Genomic DNA, 21648 nt, shown 5'->3' on the forward strand with positions numbered 1-21648 from the left:
GACAATTAAGGATGGTGAATAACATACAATACTAAGAAACTTTTAAAAACAGCATTATTTGTACAGTAGAAGCTTTTTTTTAATATCTATTAGGGAAATATGGATACAGGAAGAATAATTTTATGCTGTTATTGTCTAATATTATATGTCATATTTTATGTGTGTATTTTGTAATCCACTAAGGTTTTAGGTGGGATATGTCTGTTAAATAAATAAATAAAATCTTAGCCTTTGATTTTGAGTAAACTAACCCCCACCCTTCTTTTATAAATCCGTACAAGAGGATTTTTAGTGCTGCCTGGTGCGCTGAATGCTCTGTACTGCTTCAATGCTTATAGAGTTCCTATGAGCATTTGAGCAGCAGAGCAACAAAAAAGGAAAGAGGGGTCCAACCTTGTCTGCAGAAAAAAACAACCAGGAACAAACAAAAACAAACTGCAGATGTGTACAAGATGCAGGCAAAATTTATTGTAACAAACATAAATATATAAAAACCTTTTTACCAAACAAGGGACCTGACATGGTCCGTGTTTCGGACAAACCTTTGTCGGGGGTCAAATATGAAAAAAGATTTGAAGAATATGTCACAAAAAATTGTAGAATAAATTATCATAAACCAAAAGGTCCGATACGCCGAGAATCGCCAACTGCTGTAAAGCGTCTCACAAAGTTTGAGCAGCAGAACATTCAGCACGCCAACTGGCACTAAAAAATCTCTTGTGCAGTTTTGTAAAAGGGGGGTTATAGCCTTTAAGAAATTTACTAATCATTTTTGTTTCTTTTGACCCCAAAAAGCGTAGTGGGAGGTAGGAGATTGGGAAGAGCAAAAGGAAGCAACTGTAATAATGAAATGGGCCCATATACATAAACGCACAAATTCGATTTTTTTTTTTTTGGGGGGGGGGGGGGTAAATTTAGATGAGCTTCTGAAATTGTGGGTCAGGCACTCCAATGGAGTCACAAAACCCAAATTTGGGTTCATGACCATTGTGTGCTTTCTGTAAGTAAATCATTGGGGGAAAGAGTCATACAGTTTTTTTTGTGCTGTGATCATGGAGTTAGAGCCTTAAAAAGATTGATATTCACTGATTTGGGCAGCAAAATTACAAAAAAAAATTCAGTGTATTCAAATATAGAACTAAATATTTGCAAGACTGCTTCTGAAAAGGTTTTGAGGAATTGATTTCTAAACTTAGGCCCGGATTCTCGAACCAATGCTGATTTTCTAGGTGCCAGTAGGTGCCCATACCTCTGTTAATATTTTTTTAAAAATTAAAAACACTGTTCAAACACTGTTCTTAACTGAGATTTGAGGTGCATACCGGCACCTAGAAAATCAGCACTGGAATCACATCTAAATAGGCTCTTTGGGCTGCTGAATGCCAAAATAGGTGTGGCCAATACCTGAAGTGGCATTAGGCAGCCTAAAGTGCCTATGTAGGTGTGATTCACGTGAAGATAGGCACTGGAAATATAGGCCCGGAAAATCCTGGCCTACATTTCTAGCGCCCATCTTTCGCGTTGGCATGATTCTGAAACCGGCGCCGATGCATGATTGACACGCGATTGGCAGCCACCAAAATCAGTGCCAGTTCAAGAATCCAGGCCTTATCCTCTTTTACTAAGGTGCGCTATGCTTTTTAATGCACGCTAAATATTAGCGTGTGCTAAATGCTAACACGTGCATGTTATCCTATAGGCGCATTAGCATTTAGCGTGCGTGTTGATTTAGCGTGTGATAAATGCGCACTAAAACGCTTAGCGCACCTTAGTAAAAGAGGGCATTAGTGTGAAAAATCCCACCTTAGATAAACCAATTAAAAGCACACATGCTTTGGGTAATTTCTGCTGACCTGTTTCAGAGCTTAAGAGCCCTCATACTGAACCTTAGTTGATCCTACTGCTCTTTCATTAAAGTACTCTAACAGAATTATTATATTCACATAGGAGAAATGTTCCAGTATAGAGATAAGCAAGAGATGGAGATCAGAGGATGTTCCATTTGGTGTATTGAATTAATTTGCAAACATCTGACTCAGCTGTTGGAGAAGAAAGGATGGAAGAATGAAAGTGTCAATCCAGTTCTTCTTGATCACTACCTGTGGGACTACGCTCGTGATCACAGGGAAGCTTTGAAAGAGATACCTTTTCACCGCGTTCGTTGTATCTATTATTAACGTTGCCACTTACTAGCTAGGGAAACTAGGTACAAGTCTCTGCCTTCATTGTATATACAAGAAAATTTTAAAATAACAAATTTAGATTTTAGCCTGCCTTTTAAAATAGTACAACTTGTAGGGTTTGTCCTATATGCTTTACAGCTTTCCTTTCAACACCCTAGAAGGCACCTTTAAGCTAGTCAGGGCTACATGATTACAGAGAAGATACATGAGAGATTTGTGCGTTAATCAGTTTTACATATATCCAAATTTCTCTTGTATCACCATTGTGATCCTAAAATTGACTAATTAAGTGAATCTCAGGAGAGAATTTTAAGCTCTTACTCTTCTGATTTTTCCTCCCTCCCATCTCATAGATCCATTAATTTCCTCTATTTCTTATCCCATCCCCCAGGTTTATTAATGCACAGTCTCACAAGATGATTCATGTAAAATCAAAATTTGTAAAACAATAAATAAATAAAAATGTTATTATTTCCTTACAACTATTTTTAATCTTCTGAACAGCTTAGTAATTGCATTATATTGAAGTTAAATAAAACAAGGCAAACTGCTCTCGCATTGTGTTTTCTTAAACAGAAGAGGTGAACAAAATAAATACTCAAGTCCCATCCTAACTCAGATGGAAAATGGGAAGTGCAGTAACCCATCCTCCAAATCAGGGGTGGGCAATCACAATCCTTGAGGGCCACAACCCAGTTGGGTTTTTAGGATTTTCACAATGAATATGCATGAGATTGATTTGCATATAGTAATAATAGCTTTATTTATATCTCGTCATACCCTTTCAATTCAAGACAGTGTACAAGAGGTGCTATAAGGACAGCGAGGTTACATTAGTTAGATTTGGGGAGAGGTAGAAGACATTTGAGTAAATAGGTTGGAATGGGGTAGGGGGAAGGAACGTGCAAGATGAAGTAGGTGATGAGCATAAGAACATAAGCAGTGCCTCCGCTGGGTCAGACCAGAGGTCCATCGTGCCCAGCAGTCCGCACACGCGGTGGCCCATCAGGTCCTGGACCTGAACTGTAATCCTCTATCTATACCCCTCTATCCCCTTTTCCAACAGGAAATTGTCCAATCCTTTCTTGAACCCCAGTACCGTACTCTGCCCTATTACGTCCTCTGGAAGCGCATTCCAGGTGTCCACCACACGTTGGGTAAAGAAGAACTTCCTAGCATTCGTTCTGAATCTGTCCCCTTTCAACTTTTCCGAGTGCCCTCTTGTTCTTTTATTATTCGAAAGTTTGAAGAATCTGTCCCTCTCCACTCTCTCTATGCCCTTCATGATCTTGTAAGTCTCTATCATATCCCCTCTAAGTCTCCTCTTCTCCAGGGAAAAGAGTCCCAGTTTTTCTAATCTCTCAGTGTATGAAAGGTTTTCTATCCCTTTTATTAGACGTGTCGCTCTTCTCTGAACCCTCTCGAGTAACGCCATATCTTTCTTAAGGTACGGCGACCAATATTGGACGCAGTACTCCAGATGAGGACGCACCATCGCCCGATACAACGGCAGGATAACTTCTTTTGTTCTGCTTGTAATACCCTTCTTGATTATGCCTAGCATTCTATTCGCCTTCTTAGCGGCCGCTGCGCACTGTGCCGTCGGCTTCATTGTCATGTCCACCATTACCCCCAAGTCCCTTTCTTGGGTACTCTCCTTCAATAATATCCCTCCCAGATCAGATAGGTGATGGGAGTAATTGAAGGATCAGATAAATGGAAGCAGTACATGCAAATCTTGAAAACCCAACTGGATTGTGGCCCTCAAGGACTGCGATTGCCCACCCCTGCTCCAAAGTAACACAATATTTCCAGTGTACATTTTTCATTAGAGTCACAGAATCTGGGTTACTGCTGTGAACTTCAGATCAACAAGCTCTTAGGAACCAAAATGTTATACTACAACTACTACCCTCATGTAAAAAACAGAAACCAAAGGGTGAATCTGTCCCTTTAAGAAAAAAATAACTGAAAAGGAATTAATAATAAGAAACTCTTCTATAGCTTTGTATAACCTTCAACTGTTCTAAGCTATTCCTTTTGTTTAAGTATACATGTTTGCAGGTCTTCCCTGTAATCTGTCATTTCTAGGGACAGGTGGATTTTTTTTTTTTAATCAACTTTATTAATAACTTGCTTCCTCCAGAACAATTTTTTAAGAAAAGTGAGGCAGTAGAAGATCATATTTGACTTTGAGAGAAAGCAATAAAAATAAGTAAACACCTGACACATCTGGCAAAAAGGGCGAACAGAATGCTAGGAAAGATTAAGAATGGGGTCACAAACAGATTGGAGAAGGTTATCATGCCCCTGTACTGGGCTATGGTACGCCCCCCCACCTGGAATACTGCATCCAGCACTGGTCGCCGTACATGAAGAAGGACACAGTACTACTCGAAAGGGTCCAGAGAAGAGCGACTAAAATGGTTAAGGGGCTGGAGGAGTTGCCGTACAGTGAGAGATTAGAGAAACTGGGCCTCTTCTCCCTTGAAAAGAGGAGACAGAGGGGACATGTTCGAAACACTCAAGATAATTAAGGGAATAGACTTAGTACATAAAGACAGGTTGTTCACCCTCTCCAAGATGGAGAGAACGAAAGGGCACTCTCTAAAGTTAAAAGGGGATAGATTCTGTACAAACATAAGGAAGTTCTTTACCTAGAGAGTGGTAGAAATCTGGAACGCTCTTCTGGAGGCTGTTATAGAAGAAAACATCCTCCAGGGCATCCTGCTGAACCAGAACTTACCCGGGTGAGGCCGTGGGAGCAGCCTGCTGGGCACAATGGACCACTGGTCTGACCCAGCAGCGGCAATTCTTATGTTCTTATTATTGGACTGCTGTAGATATAAAATAATTTTTAGAGGTTTAAGAATTTCAAAACCATCAGATGTTTTCTGATGATGACATTTTTATAAAACAGTAAGAGGCCATTCTTAATAAATGCTCATTGGATCTAAAGATATGAATTCAAACATATGAAAAAAAAAAGGAAAAGTTGAGAGAAATTAGATAATGAATTTAAATTTTTAAAGGAAAATATATGTTTTAATATATGAAGACTAAGGCCCTGATGCACAAAGCTCTGACAACAGTATTAAATACTGTTGGGAGTGATTTTTGTTCTTCTCGGGTGTTGCTCGGCCCATAGTATGCAAATTATGCGCATTCTATTTGTGCGGAGCAGCCCCAGTAAAACGGAGAGGAACTGTGCCTGGCGCCTGCTCAGACAACATCGCTAGGCACCACTCCTCCCAATCCTGCCGCTGCTGCTGCTCTCCCTCCTGCAGGCTCATTTTGATCATGGCTCCGGAGCCACAATCAGCTAAGCTGGCAAGGGACTCCTGAATCAACTGAGCCAGCAGGACTCCCTGAAGCTGCCAATTGGCAACTTCGGGGCTTCTCCTGCCACTCAGCTGATTGGGAATTCCTCTACCAGCTCAGATGATTATGGCTCCGGAGCCACAATCAAATGAGTGGCAGAAGAAGCCCCAAACAGCTGAGTGGCAGGCTTCGGGTCCAACTCAGCTGCTTGGGGATTCATTTGCCGCTTAGCTGATTGCAGCTCTGGACCCACGATCATGATGTGCTGGCAGGAAAAGCAGGGACTGCCTGCTTAGCTGTAGGCTTTGGTGGGGGTTGGGCAGAGGCACAGCAGTTGTGCTTGTGTTGTGCGAGTGCACAACAGCTACTGGCAGCTCTAGAGCTGCTGGAAAAATTGTGTCAGAAATGAGGAGATATTCCTTGTGCTCATTCTAGTACAATAGGTGTGTTATTCTGGTTGAGCGGGTTAGATCCCAATGCTTGCAAGCCTTGCAGAAGGAATCCACTCTGGATTTTTTTTTCTGAATCCCTCCTACTTCAGAGAGGGCTGTGCTGCCCTCTACAGCTTTTTTTCCTTCTGAATTCGAGCCTGAAGGAGTGCTCTGATCTGCTTCTGCTTATTTATCTTTGGTCAGGTTCTTTTTTGCATATTTTCTTCATCTTTCAGTGCTATGAGCTCTCATAGGCAAGGGCCCAGCTCTGCCTGAATGGAGAAGCAGACTGAGGTCTACAGATGACAGGCTAATGCTCTGTGGTACATGGTAGTCAGCTTGTAGAAGTCTTTTTGGAGCTCAGGGCAGTCCCCTGGTGGTATTGCTCGCCTACTGCATGCAGGGGTTTGAGTGCAGGCTGTTAGGCATCTGTAGGGGGCTCAGTGGGGTCTCGCAGGGTGCCAGCTGCGTTTCACCTCCTCACCCTTTTTTGTGCATCTTCAGGGGTAGGAGACTCAGTCAGACAGCAGACAGACTGGCAGTCTGAAGATTCAGTACTGGATGTTCTGTTTGAGGCAGTGATTTCTTTCCACAGATCTATCTACTTTTGGAGCTGAGGTAAGCTGCAGCAAATTGCCAGCACAGGTCTCAGTAGGGCTGTTACAGCCTATGAGGAAAACTGGGTGGGGTGGGGGGGTGTCTGAAAATTGTGTTTTTGAAGGATGCCCTCTCCTCTAAAATCCTAAAATTGATAGGTGTTTTAGATTTATTTTACCATTTTTGAGGTGGTTTTTGGTGTAAAAACGCTGTCGCAGCAGCCATCTTGGATTCTGAAGAAGTTGGATATTAAGAGAGCACTTCTCTGATATCTTGAGGTCACCGATGAGTTCAGGCTATCTGACCATCCTTTTGTGCTGACAAATCCAACTAGGTGCAGTACACCAGCTTCCAAGGCCACAATTTCCAGATGGATCCCTAGGGCCAGTTCACCAGCATACATTGTTTGTGAGAAACAGTTCCCTGTTTCCGTAAATACATATTCAGTTAGAAATGTGGCTTTGTTGGGAGCGGAACCTGGCAAGGACACTGAGCAGATGCATGGAGGAGAAGCTCCTCCAGAACTACAATAATATCCTAGCAAATCCCATACCTTTTGCTGTCAAATCTTATAGAATCTAACTAATCCAGCTGCATCACTTTTCACTGATGACCCTGCTGAAAAATACTAAAGATGAACAGACCTCCACGCCCCAACCCAGCGGGAAGAGGCCTAAACTTCTGATAACTAGCCAACATGGATTCTACAAGGGGAGATCGTGCCTAACAAACTTATTGCACTTCTTCCTAGGAATTAACAAACGGATGGACAAAGGAGACCCCATAGACATCGTATATCTAGATTTCCAAAAAGTCTTTGACAAGGTACCCCATGAACACCTACTTCGGAAACTGAAGAACCATGGGATGGAAGGAGATGTACACAGATGGATCAAAAATTGGTTGGCAGGTAGGAAACAGAGGGTAGGCGTGAAGGGCCACTACTCAGACTGGAGGAAGGTCATGAGTGGTGTTCCGCAGGGGTCAGTGCTCAGACCGCTGCTATTTAATATATTTATAAATGACCTAGAAACAGGGATGAAGTGCGAAATAATAAAATTCACAGACGACACCAAACTATTTAGTGGTGCTCGGACTAAAGAGGACTGTGAAGAATTGCAAAGGGACTTGAACAAACTAGAGGAATGGGCAACGAGATGGCAGATGAAGTTCAACGTGGAGAAATGTAAAGTATTACATGTAGGAAGCAGAAACCCAAAGTACAGCTATACGATGGGAGGGATGTTATTGAATGAGAGTACCCAAGAAAAGGACTTAGGGGTAATGGTGGACAGGTCAATGAAGCCGGCGGCACAGTGCGTAGCGGCCGCTAAGAAAGCGAATAGAATGCTAGGTATTACAACCAGAACAAAAGAAGTTATACTGCCGTTGTATCGGGCGATGGTGCGTCCGCATCTGGAGTACTGCATACAATATTGGTCGCCGTACCTTAAGAAGGATATGGCGATATTCGAGAGGTTGCAAAGGAGAGTGACACGTTTGATAAAAGGTATGGAAAATCTTTCATATGCTGAGAGATTAGAGGAACTCGGGCTCTTTTCTCTGGAAAAGAGGAGACTTAGAGGGGATATGATAGAGACCTACAAGATCATGAAGGGCATAGAGAAAGTGGAGAGGGACAGATTCTTCAAACTTTTGAAAAACTCAAGGATGAGAGGGCATTCAGAAAAGTTGAAAGGGGACAGCTTCATAACAAATGCTAGGAAGTTTTTCTTTACCCAACGTGTGGTGGACACCTGGAATGGGCTTCCAGAGAGCGTGATAGGACAGAGTACAGTATTGGGGTTCAAGAAGGGATTGGACAATTTTCTGTTGGATAGAGGGGTATAGATAGAGGATTACTGCACAGGTCTTGGACCTGTTGGGTCGCCACGTGAGCGGACTGCTGGGCACGATGGACCTCTGGTCTGACCCAGCACGCCTGAAAAAATGGTACCAACAAATACAAGCTCTCAATTTGATCTACTTATGTCAGGGGTGAGATCTTTCAAAGAAATGTCTGCTCAGGTGGAGGAAACTAAGCTAGTGCGGATAGAAATTGAAGCTATAAATGCCCAGTTCGTAGATGTTAGACATCACATAGATGCATTAGAAGAGCAAGCCGCATTGACTCAATTGAAACTCTCCCTGCTTGATAAGCATGACAAATCAATTCTTACCTTGCAAAGGGATATTGAGGACCTCTCGAATAGAAGTCATCGAAACAACATAAGAATTATAGGTTTGCCAGAATAATCAGAGGGCTCCAGTGCCATTGATTTTCTATCCGACTTCTTACCTGGCACTCTGGGCCTACAATTCAAGGAACCCCTTGAATTTGAACGTGCTCATCCTGTTCCCTATCATCCTTCTCCCTCCCAGAAATCTCCGAGGCCGATTGTAGCGAAGACCTTGAGATTTCAACATGTTCTACAAATCATGGAGGCCGCAAAAATCACACCCTCAGCTGTTATTTCAAGGGAAATGACTTTACATCGTACCGGATTTAGCGAAATCGACTGCAGCCAAACGCAAGAAATTCCTTTCACTGAGACAGATTTAAAAGACATCGGAGAAAAATTTGGATTAATGTATCCTGCCAGGATGAAAGTGACTTATAACAATCGCACCTCCATGTATGTTGACCCAGTGGAACTCCAAAATTTTCTTGACTCAGTTAAAATGCAATGACTGTTTTTTTGCTGTTCCTATTACTTATACTGACCTGCTCGATGTCTTTGCTGAGAAATCTAGAACATTAGAAAAGGCATGGCACTGACTCTTGATTTGTTCTAGGTCAGGGGTATCAAAGTCCCTTCTCGAGGGCCACATCATCGGGTTTTCAGGATTTCCCTAATGAATATGCATGAGATCTATTTGCATGCACTGCTTTCATTGTATGCTAATAGATCTCATGCATATTCATTGGGGAAAACCTGACTGAATTGTGGCCCTCGAGGAGGGACTTTGACACCCCTGTTCTAGGTAGTAGTGGATACTCCGCAGCATTTTCTCTATTGTACTTACAGGTACACTCACAAATTGTGTGCTTTGTGTGCTCAGCATGCTTCTCCTTGGTGAGAGCAAGCTGAGTGCTGCTAATTTCTGTTTTTCTCTCTATTAGTTGATTCTTCTTTATTCTCTTGCTTCTTTTTTCATAATTCTTTTTTCATTTTATAATTTCTTACTTCCTCCAATTTTGGTGAAAATTAGGTTTTCATGTATTCTTCTCTCTCTGTCCCATGGCTGATTTACATATCATTTATTTTAGTGTAAATGGTTTAAATCACCCAATCAAGCGCACTAAGATAGCCAATTATCTCAAAGCCAAAAGCCCCAATATTATCTTTATGCAAGAGACCCACCCACCTGCTCTCTGCTGCAGTTCACAAGCTATCCATTCCAGGTTATTCCAATCACACTTTCTCTCCAGCAGCCATTAGGAAAAAGAATGGTGTATCTGTTCTCTTTAACCAACGAGAGAGTCAGCGATTCTGGATCTAATCCTCAACGGGCTGAAAGGACCCGCAAAGGGTGTGGAGGTCATGGGTCCACTAGGAACCAGTGACCACAACATGATCCAGTTCAAAGTAGAAATGGGATTACCCAAAGGGATGCAACAGTGTTTAACTTCAAGAAAGGGAACTATGATGCCATGAGACAAATGGTGAGGAAGAAACTCAGAAACAGCACCAGGAAAGCTCAGACTGTGGAGCAAGCCTGGTCTTTATTCAAAGACACGGTAAAAGAGGCGCAAAACCTGTATATACCCAGATTTAGGAAAGGGTGCAAGAAGAATCATACAAAAAATCCAGTATGGATAAACAATGAAGTAAAAAATGTGATAGGAGACAAGAAAAAATCATTTCGGAAGTGGAAAAAGGACAAAACTGATGAAAATTGGAAGGAGCACAGGAAGCACCAAAAAGAATGCCACAGGGTGGTCAGAAAAGCAAAGAAAGAATACGAAGAGAGACTATCCAAGGAAGCACAAAATTTTAAACCATTCTTCCGATATGTGAAAGGAAAGCAGCTGGCGAGGGAGGAGGTGGGACCTTTCGACGAGGGAGACAGGAAGGGAGTGGTGAAGGAGGAAAAAGAGGTGGCTGATAGACTAAACACGTTCTTCTCGTCGGTCTTTACAAGAGAAGACACGTCCAACGTGCCTGAGCCGGAAATCAAGAGGGAAAATTATCATACTTTGAGGTAAGCCTCGAAGACGTGCTCAAGCAGATAGATAGATTAAAAATTGACAAATCTCCGGGACCAGATGGAATCCACCCAAGAATACTGAAAGAGCTCAGAGACGAAACAGCAGAGTTACTGCGACAGATTTGTAATCTATCATTGAGAACAGGGGTAATCCCGGAGGACTGGAGGATAGCAAATGTTACGCCTATCTTCAAAAAAGGATCGAGAGGGGACCCGGGGAACTACAGACCGGTGAGCTTAACCTCAGTTCCGGGGAAGATGGCCGAATCATTGATCAAGGAAAGTATCAATGAACACATAGAAAAAAATAATCTGTTGAGAACAAGCCAGCATGGTTTCTGTAAATGATGATCATGCCAAACGAACCTACTGCATTTCTTTGAGGGGATAAGCAAACAACTGGACAAAGGTAACCCTATAACATCGTATATCTTGCTTTCCAAAAAGCTTTTGACAAGGTACCCCATGAGCACCTACTAAGGAAGCTGTGGAGCCACAGGGTGGAAGGGGACGTGCACAGATGGGTCAAAAATTGGCTGGCGGACAGGAAGCAGAGGGTAGGAGTAAAGGGACACTACTCTGACTGGAAAGGGGTCACGAGTGGTGTCCCACAGGGGTCAGTGCTGGGACCGTTGCTGTTCAATATATTCATTAATGATCTAGAAACAGAGACGAAGTGTGAAGTTATAAAATTTGTGGATGACACAAAACTCTTCAGTAGGGTCAGAACTGTTGAGGAATGCAAAGATCTACAAAGTGACCTGAACAAGCTGGGTGAGTAGATGGTAGATGAGCTTCAATGTAGAGAAATGTAAAGTCTTGCACATAGGGAAAGGGAACCCGATGTACAGCTATATGATGGGAGGGAAGGTATTGGGGGAAGGCAACCTTGAAAAAGACTTGGGGGTATTGGTGGATACAACGATGAAGCCAGCGGCACAATGTGCAGCGGTCTCAAAAAAGGCAAACAGAATGTTGGGCATTATCAAAAAAGGTATCACTACCAGAATGAAGGAAGTTATCTTGCCGCTGTATCGAGCGATGGTGCGCCCGTATCTGGAGTACTGTGTGCAATACTGGTCGCCGCACCTTAAAGAAGGATATGGTGATGCTCGAGAGGGTCCAGAGGAGAGCAACAAAGATGATTAAGGGCATGGAAAACCTTGCTTATACCGAAAGGCTGGAGAAGCTGGGGCTCTTTACCCTGGAAAAGTGGAGACTTAGAGGGGACATGATTGAGACATATAAAATCATGAAAGGTATAGAGAAGGTAGAAAGGGACAGATTCTTCAGGCTAGCAGGGACATCAAAAACAAGAGGGCACTCAGAAAAACTGAAAGAAGACAGATTCAAGACGAATGCTAGGAAGTACTTCTTCACTCAGAGGGTGGTGGACACCTGGAATGCGCTTCCAGGAGAGGTGATAGGACAGAGTACAATAATGGGTTTCAAAAAGGGCTTGGATGACTTCTTGAAGGAGAAAAGGATTACAGGGTATAGATAGAGGGGTACTATACAAGGTACTTCAGGATTAGGACATAAACAATTCAGGTTGTGGGAACTTACAGGTCAAGGACCTGGAGGGCTGCCACGGGAGCGGGCTGCTGGGTGCGATGGACCCCTGGTCTGACCCAGCAGAGGCGAGACTTATGTTCTTATGTTAACCTTTTCCTATCGTGCGTCCTGGATGACGGGACATTCCAAAAATGTTGTTTCCATTGTATATGGACTAATAAAGAGCCAGGAACACAAAATATTTGAAATTAAAGACTTATGACTTATTTACATTATGTTTACAATAGCCGTAAATGATAACGGTGAATAATACAAAACTTTGCTAAAATAATTACGATTGGAACTAGCGTAATGTAAAATTTATTACGATAGGAAAAGGTTAAGAATAATTTACCAATTTCCATTCTTTCTCACAAAACAGATTCAGAGGGCAGGTGGTGTCTGGTTCATGCTGTGCTGCATTAAACTGAATTCATATTATTAAATATATATGGCCCAGTTCATGTTCATCCAGAATTTTTCAGAGATCTTCAAAATGTCTTTCTTGAATATGATAATCTTTCTATAATAGCTGGAGGAGATTTCAATCAGATCCTTGATCTTATTGTAGATAGATCCTCCTCGTATAAACCTTCAAAATCCCTATCACTTGTAGAGATTTACAATCTTAGAGACAATTTTCCTTTGTTAGACCCATGGAGACTCTTAAATCTGAAAGGTAAGGATTTCACTAATTTTTCACCACCTCACTCCACATACTCGAGAATTGATTTATTTCTGATATCCTCAAAATTAGTTCAGTCCTTAACGAATGTTGTTATATACCCTATTGCTTTCACGGATCACTCCTCCATTTCCCTACATCTCTGGATTGAACCTAATTCTAAAAAGTCATCCACATGGACATTGAACAATAGTTTACTAGCGAATGAAGATATCACTAAAATCAAAGATTTTATGGAAGAATTATTTTTGATAAACTCAAAAGATCATGAGGGTGCCCCTTCCATTATATGGGAGGCTTATAAAGCTACACTGAGGGGAGAACTGATTAAACCTTAAGCCTGGAAAAAACAAATTGTCCCTTCAAAAAGAAAAATCTCTAGAACAAACTATTAAACAATTAGAGACACAACATATGAATAATCCTACTCAACATTTGGATACCTATAACCAACTTCTAAAACTTAAATATGAGTATAATTCTCTCCTTTCTGTTAAAGCTCGACATGATTTATTTGTCATGCCTCTGGTTATTATGTGGGAGACAATGTCATGGGGAAATCTCTTGCAAAATATCTTAGGATCAAACAGAAAAAGTTCAATATCTCCTCTATTCAGACAGATACAGGTCAAATGGTGACAAATCAATCCCTGATCATTTCTCATTTTGAACAATTTTACTCTACCCTTTATCAATCTGAATCCCATTCATCAAATTTAGATATTGACACTTATCTCCCCCATCTCTTAACATATTATACTTACATACATCAATGCCCAGATAAATAATATAATTTTGCCGAAGCAATCTTCATTGTATTTCCCAAACCTGATAAAGACCCCATTCTCATTAAAAATTATAGGCCAATTTCATTACTCAATTTAGACTATAAAATCAAGTCGAAAATTCTATCCATAAGATTGAACAAAGTAATCACCTCACTGATTCACAAAGACCAAGTGGGCTTTATTAAAAATAGATACATAGGAGATAATTTAAGATTGTTTCATCATATTAATAATTTTGCCAAGGCCTCCTTGGAACCCTTAGTGGGATTGGCCATTGATGCAGAGAAAGCTTTTGACAGAGTTGAGTGGCCTTTCCTGCTACAGGTTCTGAGGTGGTTTAATTTCAGGGAGAACTTTATAAAGTGGATGGAAACATTATATTGGAAACCTGCATCAAAATTTTTGGTTAACAATTCACTGTCAAACTCCTTTTCCATTACTAGAGGTACCCGCCAGGGATGTCCTCTCTCACACTTTTATTCAACCCAGCCCTTGAATCTTTTTTCTCATACATACGACAATGTCCCCAACTTCAAGGCATTCCTGTAGAATCCAGGCAAATTAAATTAGCTGCTTACGCAGATGATGTCCTCATGTTCACACGTAATCCTCAACACTCTTTACCAGCCTTCATAGTCCTAGTTGAGATTTATTCCTCCAACTCGGGTTATTCAGTCAATTGGGAAAAATCTGAGATATTCCCTTTAAATGATCTTGTTTTTTCCTCTGATGTTGCCCACTTTAAATTCAAATGGTCCTCTACGGCTATTAAATATTTGGGTATTCTAATTCACAAAGACACCTCTCATGTTATGGAACTTAATATCTCCAGAATCAAAACGCTTGTCACACAAGCTACTACTAGATGGTTCCCCCCTTTATCTATCATGGTGGGGTAGAGTTTCATCTGTTAAAATGACTTTATCCCCTCAAATCATATACATATTATCTATTCTACCCTCCATTTGTAATGCCTCTGTATATACTTGGCTCGGACAAACTCTTTCGAACTTTATATGGAACAATAAGAAACCTAGAATCTCCATATCCAAATTACAAGCTAAGGGAAATGGAGAAGTGAACCTACCTGATTTTTATTTTTATCATTTGGCTTCCCTAGTTAAATATGGAGCTTATTGGACACAAAATCATCCTTTATTAGATCAACCTACTTGGTTGGAGGTTGAGAGATTTATTTGCTTTCCTCTTCCTTTACAATCTCTTATCACCAGGTGCATCCCCAAACAAGTCAAAGATTTTTCCCTATTGAATGCAACACAGCAGGCACTTCATTTTCTAAACAAATCTGACGACATTTCTATAAATAATTTGCCTTCTATGTCTATTTGGTGTAACCCAGTACTCAAACAGAAAGGTAAGCCCTTTATGTGGGAAAAAATGGCAAACAGCTGGGCTTTGACATGTACAACAATTATTTTTCAATGATAACTTGATACCCTTTGACTCATTATGTGTTATTTACCCAGGTATCCATCGCTCTCATTCTCAGTGGCAAATTTTGATATCTGCTATTGCTGGTTTTGATTTGAACTTTTCCCCTATTGCATCTTTTTCAACTATTGCTCACTGGTATGATTTAAGGACACGGTACTACTCGAAAGGGTCCAGAGAAGAGCGACTAAAATGGTTAAGGGGATGGAGGAGTTGCTGTACAGTGAGAGACTGGAGAAGCTGGGCTTCTTCTCCCTTGAAAAGAGGAGACTGTGAGGGGACATGATTGAAACATTCAAAATACTGAACGGAATAGACTTAGTAGAGAAAGACAGATTGTTCACCCTCTCCAAGGTAGGGAGAACGAGAGGACACTCTCTAAAAGTTGAAAGGGGATAGATTCCGTACAAATGTAAGGAAATTCTTCTTCACCCAGAGAGTGGTAGAAAACTGGAACGATCTTCCGGAGTCTGTTATAGGGGAAAACACCCTAAACTAAACTAAACCTTAAGTTTTGGAGCGCGGCATGGTTTACAAGAACTTAAAATATAGGAAGAGAAGGAAAAAAAAGGTTTACATGAACTTATATATAGAAGAGAAGAGTAAGGGGGGATAGAATTACATTTTAGTGAAAAGCCAGGGTTTCAAGACAAAGTTGGACAAGTTCCTGCTAAACTGGTGAGACGACTCATTTGGAGCACTGATCTTGACCTAGGGGCTACCGCATGAGTGGACTGCTGGGCAGGATGGACCACTGGTCTGACCCAGCAGCGGCAATTCTTATGTTAAAGGGAAGGCTATCTCCTTCATTTATTGCATCCTGAGACACACCCATTACAAACTGGCATCTGATTTACCGCAACAATGGATGAAATAATTTTCTGCTACTACATATGATGTTGATTGGGATAGATTATGGTCTAAAACTAATCGCCCGACATTGTCTTCGCAGATTTCCCAATCTTTATACTTTCTAATGTGGCATGCTAACTGGACCTCTTTCCGCATGTAGAAAGCAAAATTAAGACTGAATGCAACTTGTTGGCACTACAATTCTGAGAAAGGTACATTAGCTCATATGCTTTTTTTTTTTTTTTACTTTACCCAAATAAAACCTTTTTGGATCCAAATTTGGAAAACTATCAGGGATATTGCCAACTGTCCTACTGACATCTCTTATGAGGTGATTATTCTACACTCACAACATCCTTGCTTTGCGGAATCGGACTGTCCACCTAAGCTGATGGACTTCCTGATTGCTATTGGCATTCTTCATATTTTAAAGAATTGAAATCTGCTCAATTTCTGAACTATATGTTCTGGTGGAATTCTGTTTGCCTTTATAAAAGATATGAACAAACTGCTGCGCCCAAAGGAGATTCCTTCTCTTCAATACCCCAGTGTCATTCATTCTGGGCTTATTGAGACCATTATGTACAGGAAAACCTCACTCATTCTTCTTAACTGATTACTGTATATTTATTTCTCTCTTTTTATGCTTTGTTTCTTTACTTGACTTTCTTATGTCTTATTACTTTAGTGACAACATACTGTTAGAGAGTATTTGTTGTTGATATTTGTATTTCAACAAATTGTGGATGTGTTCCTTTTGATGTGTTTTTGTATTTTTCAAAATTCAATAAAAATAATTGGAAAAAAAAAAGAAAGAAGTGTGGCTTTGTCATGGTCTGAAGCTAAGGCAATCTCCCCCAAGGAGATTTGTAGGGTGGTGACGAACCATTCTACATAGATTTGTCAAGTTTTACAGAGCGGATGTGACAGCAAAGAAGGATTATGCCTTTAGGTCCTCAGTGTTATGAGCTGGTGTAGTGGTCCCATTTTAGATTTCTGGGACTGCTTTTGTACATCCCACTCATCCAGAATGACACACCTATTGCACTAGATAAAGAGATTAGGTTCTTACCTTGCTAATATCTTTTCTAGCAGATAGGTGTGTCATTCTGCCCCCCCCCCCTGTGTTATTTCCTGTACCTGCTTGCTCTCTCACTCAGAATGTTCTTACCCAAACCTGCACATTGGATGCCAGTCAAACCTTAAGCATATGAATAGTAGTCTATTGCTAGGATATTTGCGTATTGTTTCTGTTTGGCATGATTATTCCACTGTTTTGATTGTTCAATGGTTATCATGTTTGTTAAAATTTTCAGAGAACAGACTTGATCTTTGGGGATTTTTCCTGTACCCTTGCTTCACATCTGTTATAGAAAGGGCACTTGCCTGCTTTGGAACGAACTCTAGGGGGAAGCAGAGCCCTCTGTGAAGTAGGAGGGATTAAGAAAAAAATCCAGAGTGGATTCCTTCTGCAAGGCTCGCAAGCACAGGGATATAACCCGCTCATTCAGAATACACCTATTTACTAGAAAAGATATTAGCAAGATAAGAACCTAACCTCTATTAATGAGCTCCTTGTAATGCATTTGAATAGGGTTCTCGATGGCTGCTATGAAGATCCTTTTAGAATATTGAGAGAAGAGCTTCCTTGCCAATAAGACTGCTTTAATGAGTCTTACTGACATGGCAACCTATTGAGCATCAGGGCCTAAGAAAAATTCAGAGGTGTTTAGGAAAGAATTGAAATTGATTTAGTATGAAAAATTTTGTAGAGCTGAGATGGCAGTGTGTACCAGCAATAAGATTGCAACACCAGTAACTGAAAAGCAAGCCAGTGCTGGGAAGACTTCTTTGGGCAAGGATAAATTAAGCTCAATTGTGCATATGTAGTATATCATACCTTACAAGTTTAACTTGTTGGACAGACTGGATAGACTGTACAGGTCTTTTATCCCAGGACAAGCAGGTAGCATATTCTCACATGTGGGTGACATCACTGACAGAGCCCTGGTACGGACACTTTAAAAGTGCATCGCCACTTTAAGACTTTCAGAAAGTTCACGATAGCCCGCACTGCACATGCGCGAATGCCTTTCCGCCTGACGTAGGCATGCGGTCCCGCAGTTTCTTAGTTTCTGCAGATCTAAGAAGTCGCATTTCAACAGCTGCTGTCGCTTTTGCCTTCCCACTCTGCGTTTTTGACTTTTTTTTTGTCAGAATAGTCTTATTTTCTTTCTTGTTAAAATTTTTTTTTTAAATTGTCTTTTTTTGTCGTTCGCGGGTTTTGACCCAGCGGGGCCTCCTTGTACACCTCAGCCATCGATTTTGATTTAGCTGAGGCGGTGTTCCCATCCATGTCACGCCCGCTGATGGGATTCAAAAAGTGTAGTCATTGTACTTGCACTATTTCTCTCACAGGTGGTGCCTGCAGTGCTTGCATCCCGAGCACCGAGTCCAGATGTGCAAGTGCTGCTCTTCGCTGCAAAAGAGAACTATCAAGAATCATATTTTGCAGGAGGAAAGTTGTTTGGTGTCAGCCATGGAAAAGAAAGCACGCATCGACACCATCAACATCGAAGGCGCAGACATCGAAATCTTTGACACCGGTGTTGCAGTACACCATACCTCTCGGTAAGCCGGCTAAGAAGCCTTCCCCTTCCCCATCAGGAACGCAGGTCAAAAAGGCATTGAGCCAAATCATGCTGACCTTGCACAAGTCCCGGAAACAGACTGTTCCATTATCGAGGAGTGCCTCTACATCGGCATCATCCTCGCCGGAACATGTCGCAGTACCTAAGGTACTGGCGACGAAACCTACAGTACCAGTGCTTACTCTGAAGCAAAAGTTAGATGCTTTGCTTCGAGAGGAGCTCGGGGAACAGTTCCACCTATTGCTCCCAACACTGACTTCTCCGGTGCCGGTCGAGCCTAAGCATATCAGCTATTGACTTGGCTGACGCAGTCTTTCCGTCCGTGTTCAGGCCATTAACGGAACGTTTCTGCAGGGTAGAACACCAAACCCAGGATTCCACTACACTACAAGCATCAACTGTGTGGGTCGGTGATAGAAATTAGCCTTTGGCACCTGCAGCACTTTTTGAAACCCATTAACGGCCTGGACATGGACGGAAAGACCGCATCAGCTAAATCAACGGCAAAAAGTCACAAGGAAAAAAAAAAAAGAAAAAAAAAAAAGACTCCTCTTCTTTTTTAATGAAAACTTAAAGAAAAATATTGAAACGAAAAAAAACACGCGAGCAAAAAGGCTACAGGAAAAAACTGAACAGCGTTCAAAAGCACATCTTAGCTCAACAGAAACCTAAGAACTGAGGTACCGCTAGCCTACATCGGGTGGAAAGACACTCGTGCATTCACGGTGTAGGCAGTTCACAAACTTTCACAAGTTCTTAAAGTGGTGATTCACTTTTAAAGCTGTCCTTATCAGGGCTCCGTGGATGATGTTATCCACATGTGAGAATATCTGCCTGCTTGTCCTGGTTTAAGGGGAAAAATGTTTATGATTAATAGATTTCTAATATAAGACGTCCTTCGATACTTAGAATCCCATCACTGCAAGGAGTCCGATGCTCAACACTCTGAATGTGGTGTTGAACTTGGTGTCAATGTCGATACCAGGCCATAGGAGTGTTGGGTTCCAAGTTCCCCACCATGCTCAGTGTTGATGCATTTCAAAAGGTTTTTTGAATTGAAGTTTCTGGGCTTTGAGTGACCTCTTTTGTATAAGGAGACAGGGCACAGTTAATGTCACAATATTCAGGACCCAGACACTGGACACACCAATTATGTGGGTCAGAGCCTGAGATTGTCCGATTGCTTCGAGGGCATTTCTTAAAGCCTCTCAGTACCATCTTTGACAAAGAGGGGAAAACGGCCAATGCTAAATGAAAGGGTTCAATGGCTTAGGGAGCTCGAGTGTAAAGTATCCTGAAAACGATCAATGCTTGTGGGAGGAAAAGAGGCTCGAGGGGCCCTAAAGCCAAAAATTGAAAAGTTAACAAAAAACAAACCATAGTCGGGTCAAATACCGGAACACGATTAAAACCAAAGAATTATGAAGAAAACTTTGAAATGCTGAAGAGAAAACTGAAGACACAGCTTCTTAGCTCCACAGAAAATGAACTGATAGTCCTGTGAATCAACATAGAGCAGGAAGACTAAAAATTTAAAGTGGCAGTACACTTGGTAGTGTTTGTACCAGATTATGTGGCTGACATCACCCACATGTGAGAATATTATGCCTGCTTATCCTCAGAGAATATGCTATTCAACAGGGTACTCAGTTCTGGTCCTCAAGGTTCATAGGCAGGACAGATTTACAGGATATCCACAATGAATATGCACGAGAGATATCTGGATACCAAGGAGGCAGTGCATGCAAATCTCTTTCATTCATCTTAATTGTGGATATCCTGAAAACTTGGCCTGCTTATGGGACCTCAAGGACCAGAACTGAGTAGCCCTACTATAAAATAAGTTTGGCTTTTGCACAATGGCTCATGGACACTAGGATCCTCACCCAGATCTAACGAACACTAGTAGAAACTCATTTTCAATAAATCCTACTTAGCAAGTGTTTTTGTAAAAAAAACAAAAAAACACAACCCACAAAAAACCCCCCAAAACAAACCAACCTATGAATTTAAAAAAAAACCCATCTTAAATGAGTGAAAGTAGCATTCTTAGACCTACAGTCAAAGGCTTACATGCCTGACAAGTTGTTAGCATGCATAGCGAACTATTTCTTCAATCTTGTTTCTCTGATGTACTGCTTTTGGCAAAATGCTTTTTTTTAAAAAAAAACAAAAAACCCCAAAGGCCACTAATACATAAATCCCCATGCAGGCAACTAAAGTTGCATGCACGAATTTGGCTGCATGATCAAATTGCATGTAAAACTTAATTGTTTAATAAGCAGATTGGCACTAATTAGACTTTACAAGCACAACTCAAAAGGGAGTATGGCCATGGGTGTTCTTACAAACTGCTTGCACCATTATAGAAAATGTTTGATCTAATCTAATCTAAAACTTAGGTTTGTATACCTTATCATCCCCAAATTGGAGCTAGATTCGGTTAACATAAGAGTGCAAACAGATTTATAACCTTTTGATCCGCACAGAATTTAGGCATGGTTTAGTTGGTATAAATGGTCGTATCTAAATTTTAGTCATGGGACCTTCTGCTAGGCCTATTCTATAAATAAAGCCTAACCATATACAGAATCTGGTCCAAAATCTCCACATTAGCTACTTAACCATAATTTTATCTCAAAATGAAAGCAAGTTGTCAGCTTCACTGTAGTTTAATGGTTTCCAAACCTATTCTTGTTTTGTCAGGTTTTTCAGCAGAGCCACAATGAATATGCATGAGATACATTTGTATACATTGGGAGACTAGATCTACGTCAATGTTAGCTCATGTTTATTCACTGTAGATATACTGAAAATCTAAGTGGCTGGGGCATACCAAAATAAGAGTTAGGAAACGGTGCTCTACTTATGTGATATAAAGAACAGATTTGTAACATTTTATGAGGAGTGCTAAAGTTTGCT

At 41.1% G+C, this 21648-nt stretch overlaps 1 protein-coding gene across 3 annotated transcripts in view; it reads left to right on the top strand.

The window, feature by feature from the left end:
- The window catches only part of LOC117360892 (queuosine salvage protein-like), a 43040-nt gene extending 40305 nt beyond the window's left edge, over positions 1–2735 (top strand). For all 3 annotated transcript variants that reach the window (XM_033945477.1, XM_033945478.1, XM_033945479.1), the window contains one exon: positions 1948–2735. In XM_033945477.1, the coding sequence (XP_033801368.1) occupies positions 1948–2177 (230 nt within the window). In that variant the 3' untranslated portion in view covers positions 2178–2735. The remainder of the gene's footprint in view (positions 1–1947) is intronic.
- Positions 2736–21648: the final 18913 nt, after the last annotated feature.

Source organism: Geotrypetes seraphini, chromosome 5 (genome assembly GCF_902459505.1).
Source record: "Geotrypetes seraphini chromosome 5, aGeoSer1.1, whole genome shotgun sequence".
NCBI lineage: Eukaryota > Metazoa > Chordata > Amphibia > Gymnophiona > Dermophiidae > Geotrypetes > Geotrypetes seraphini.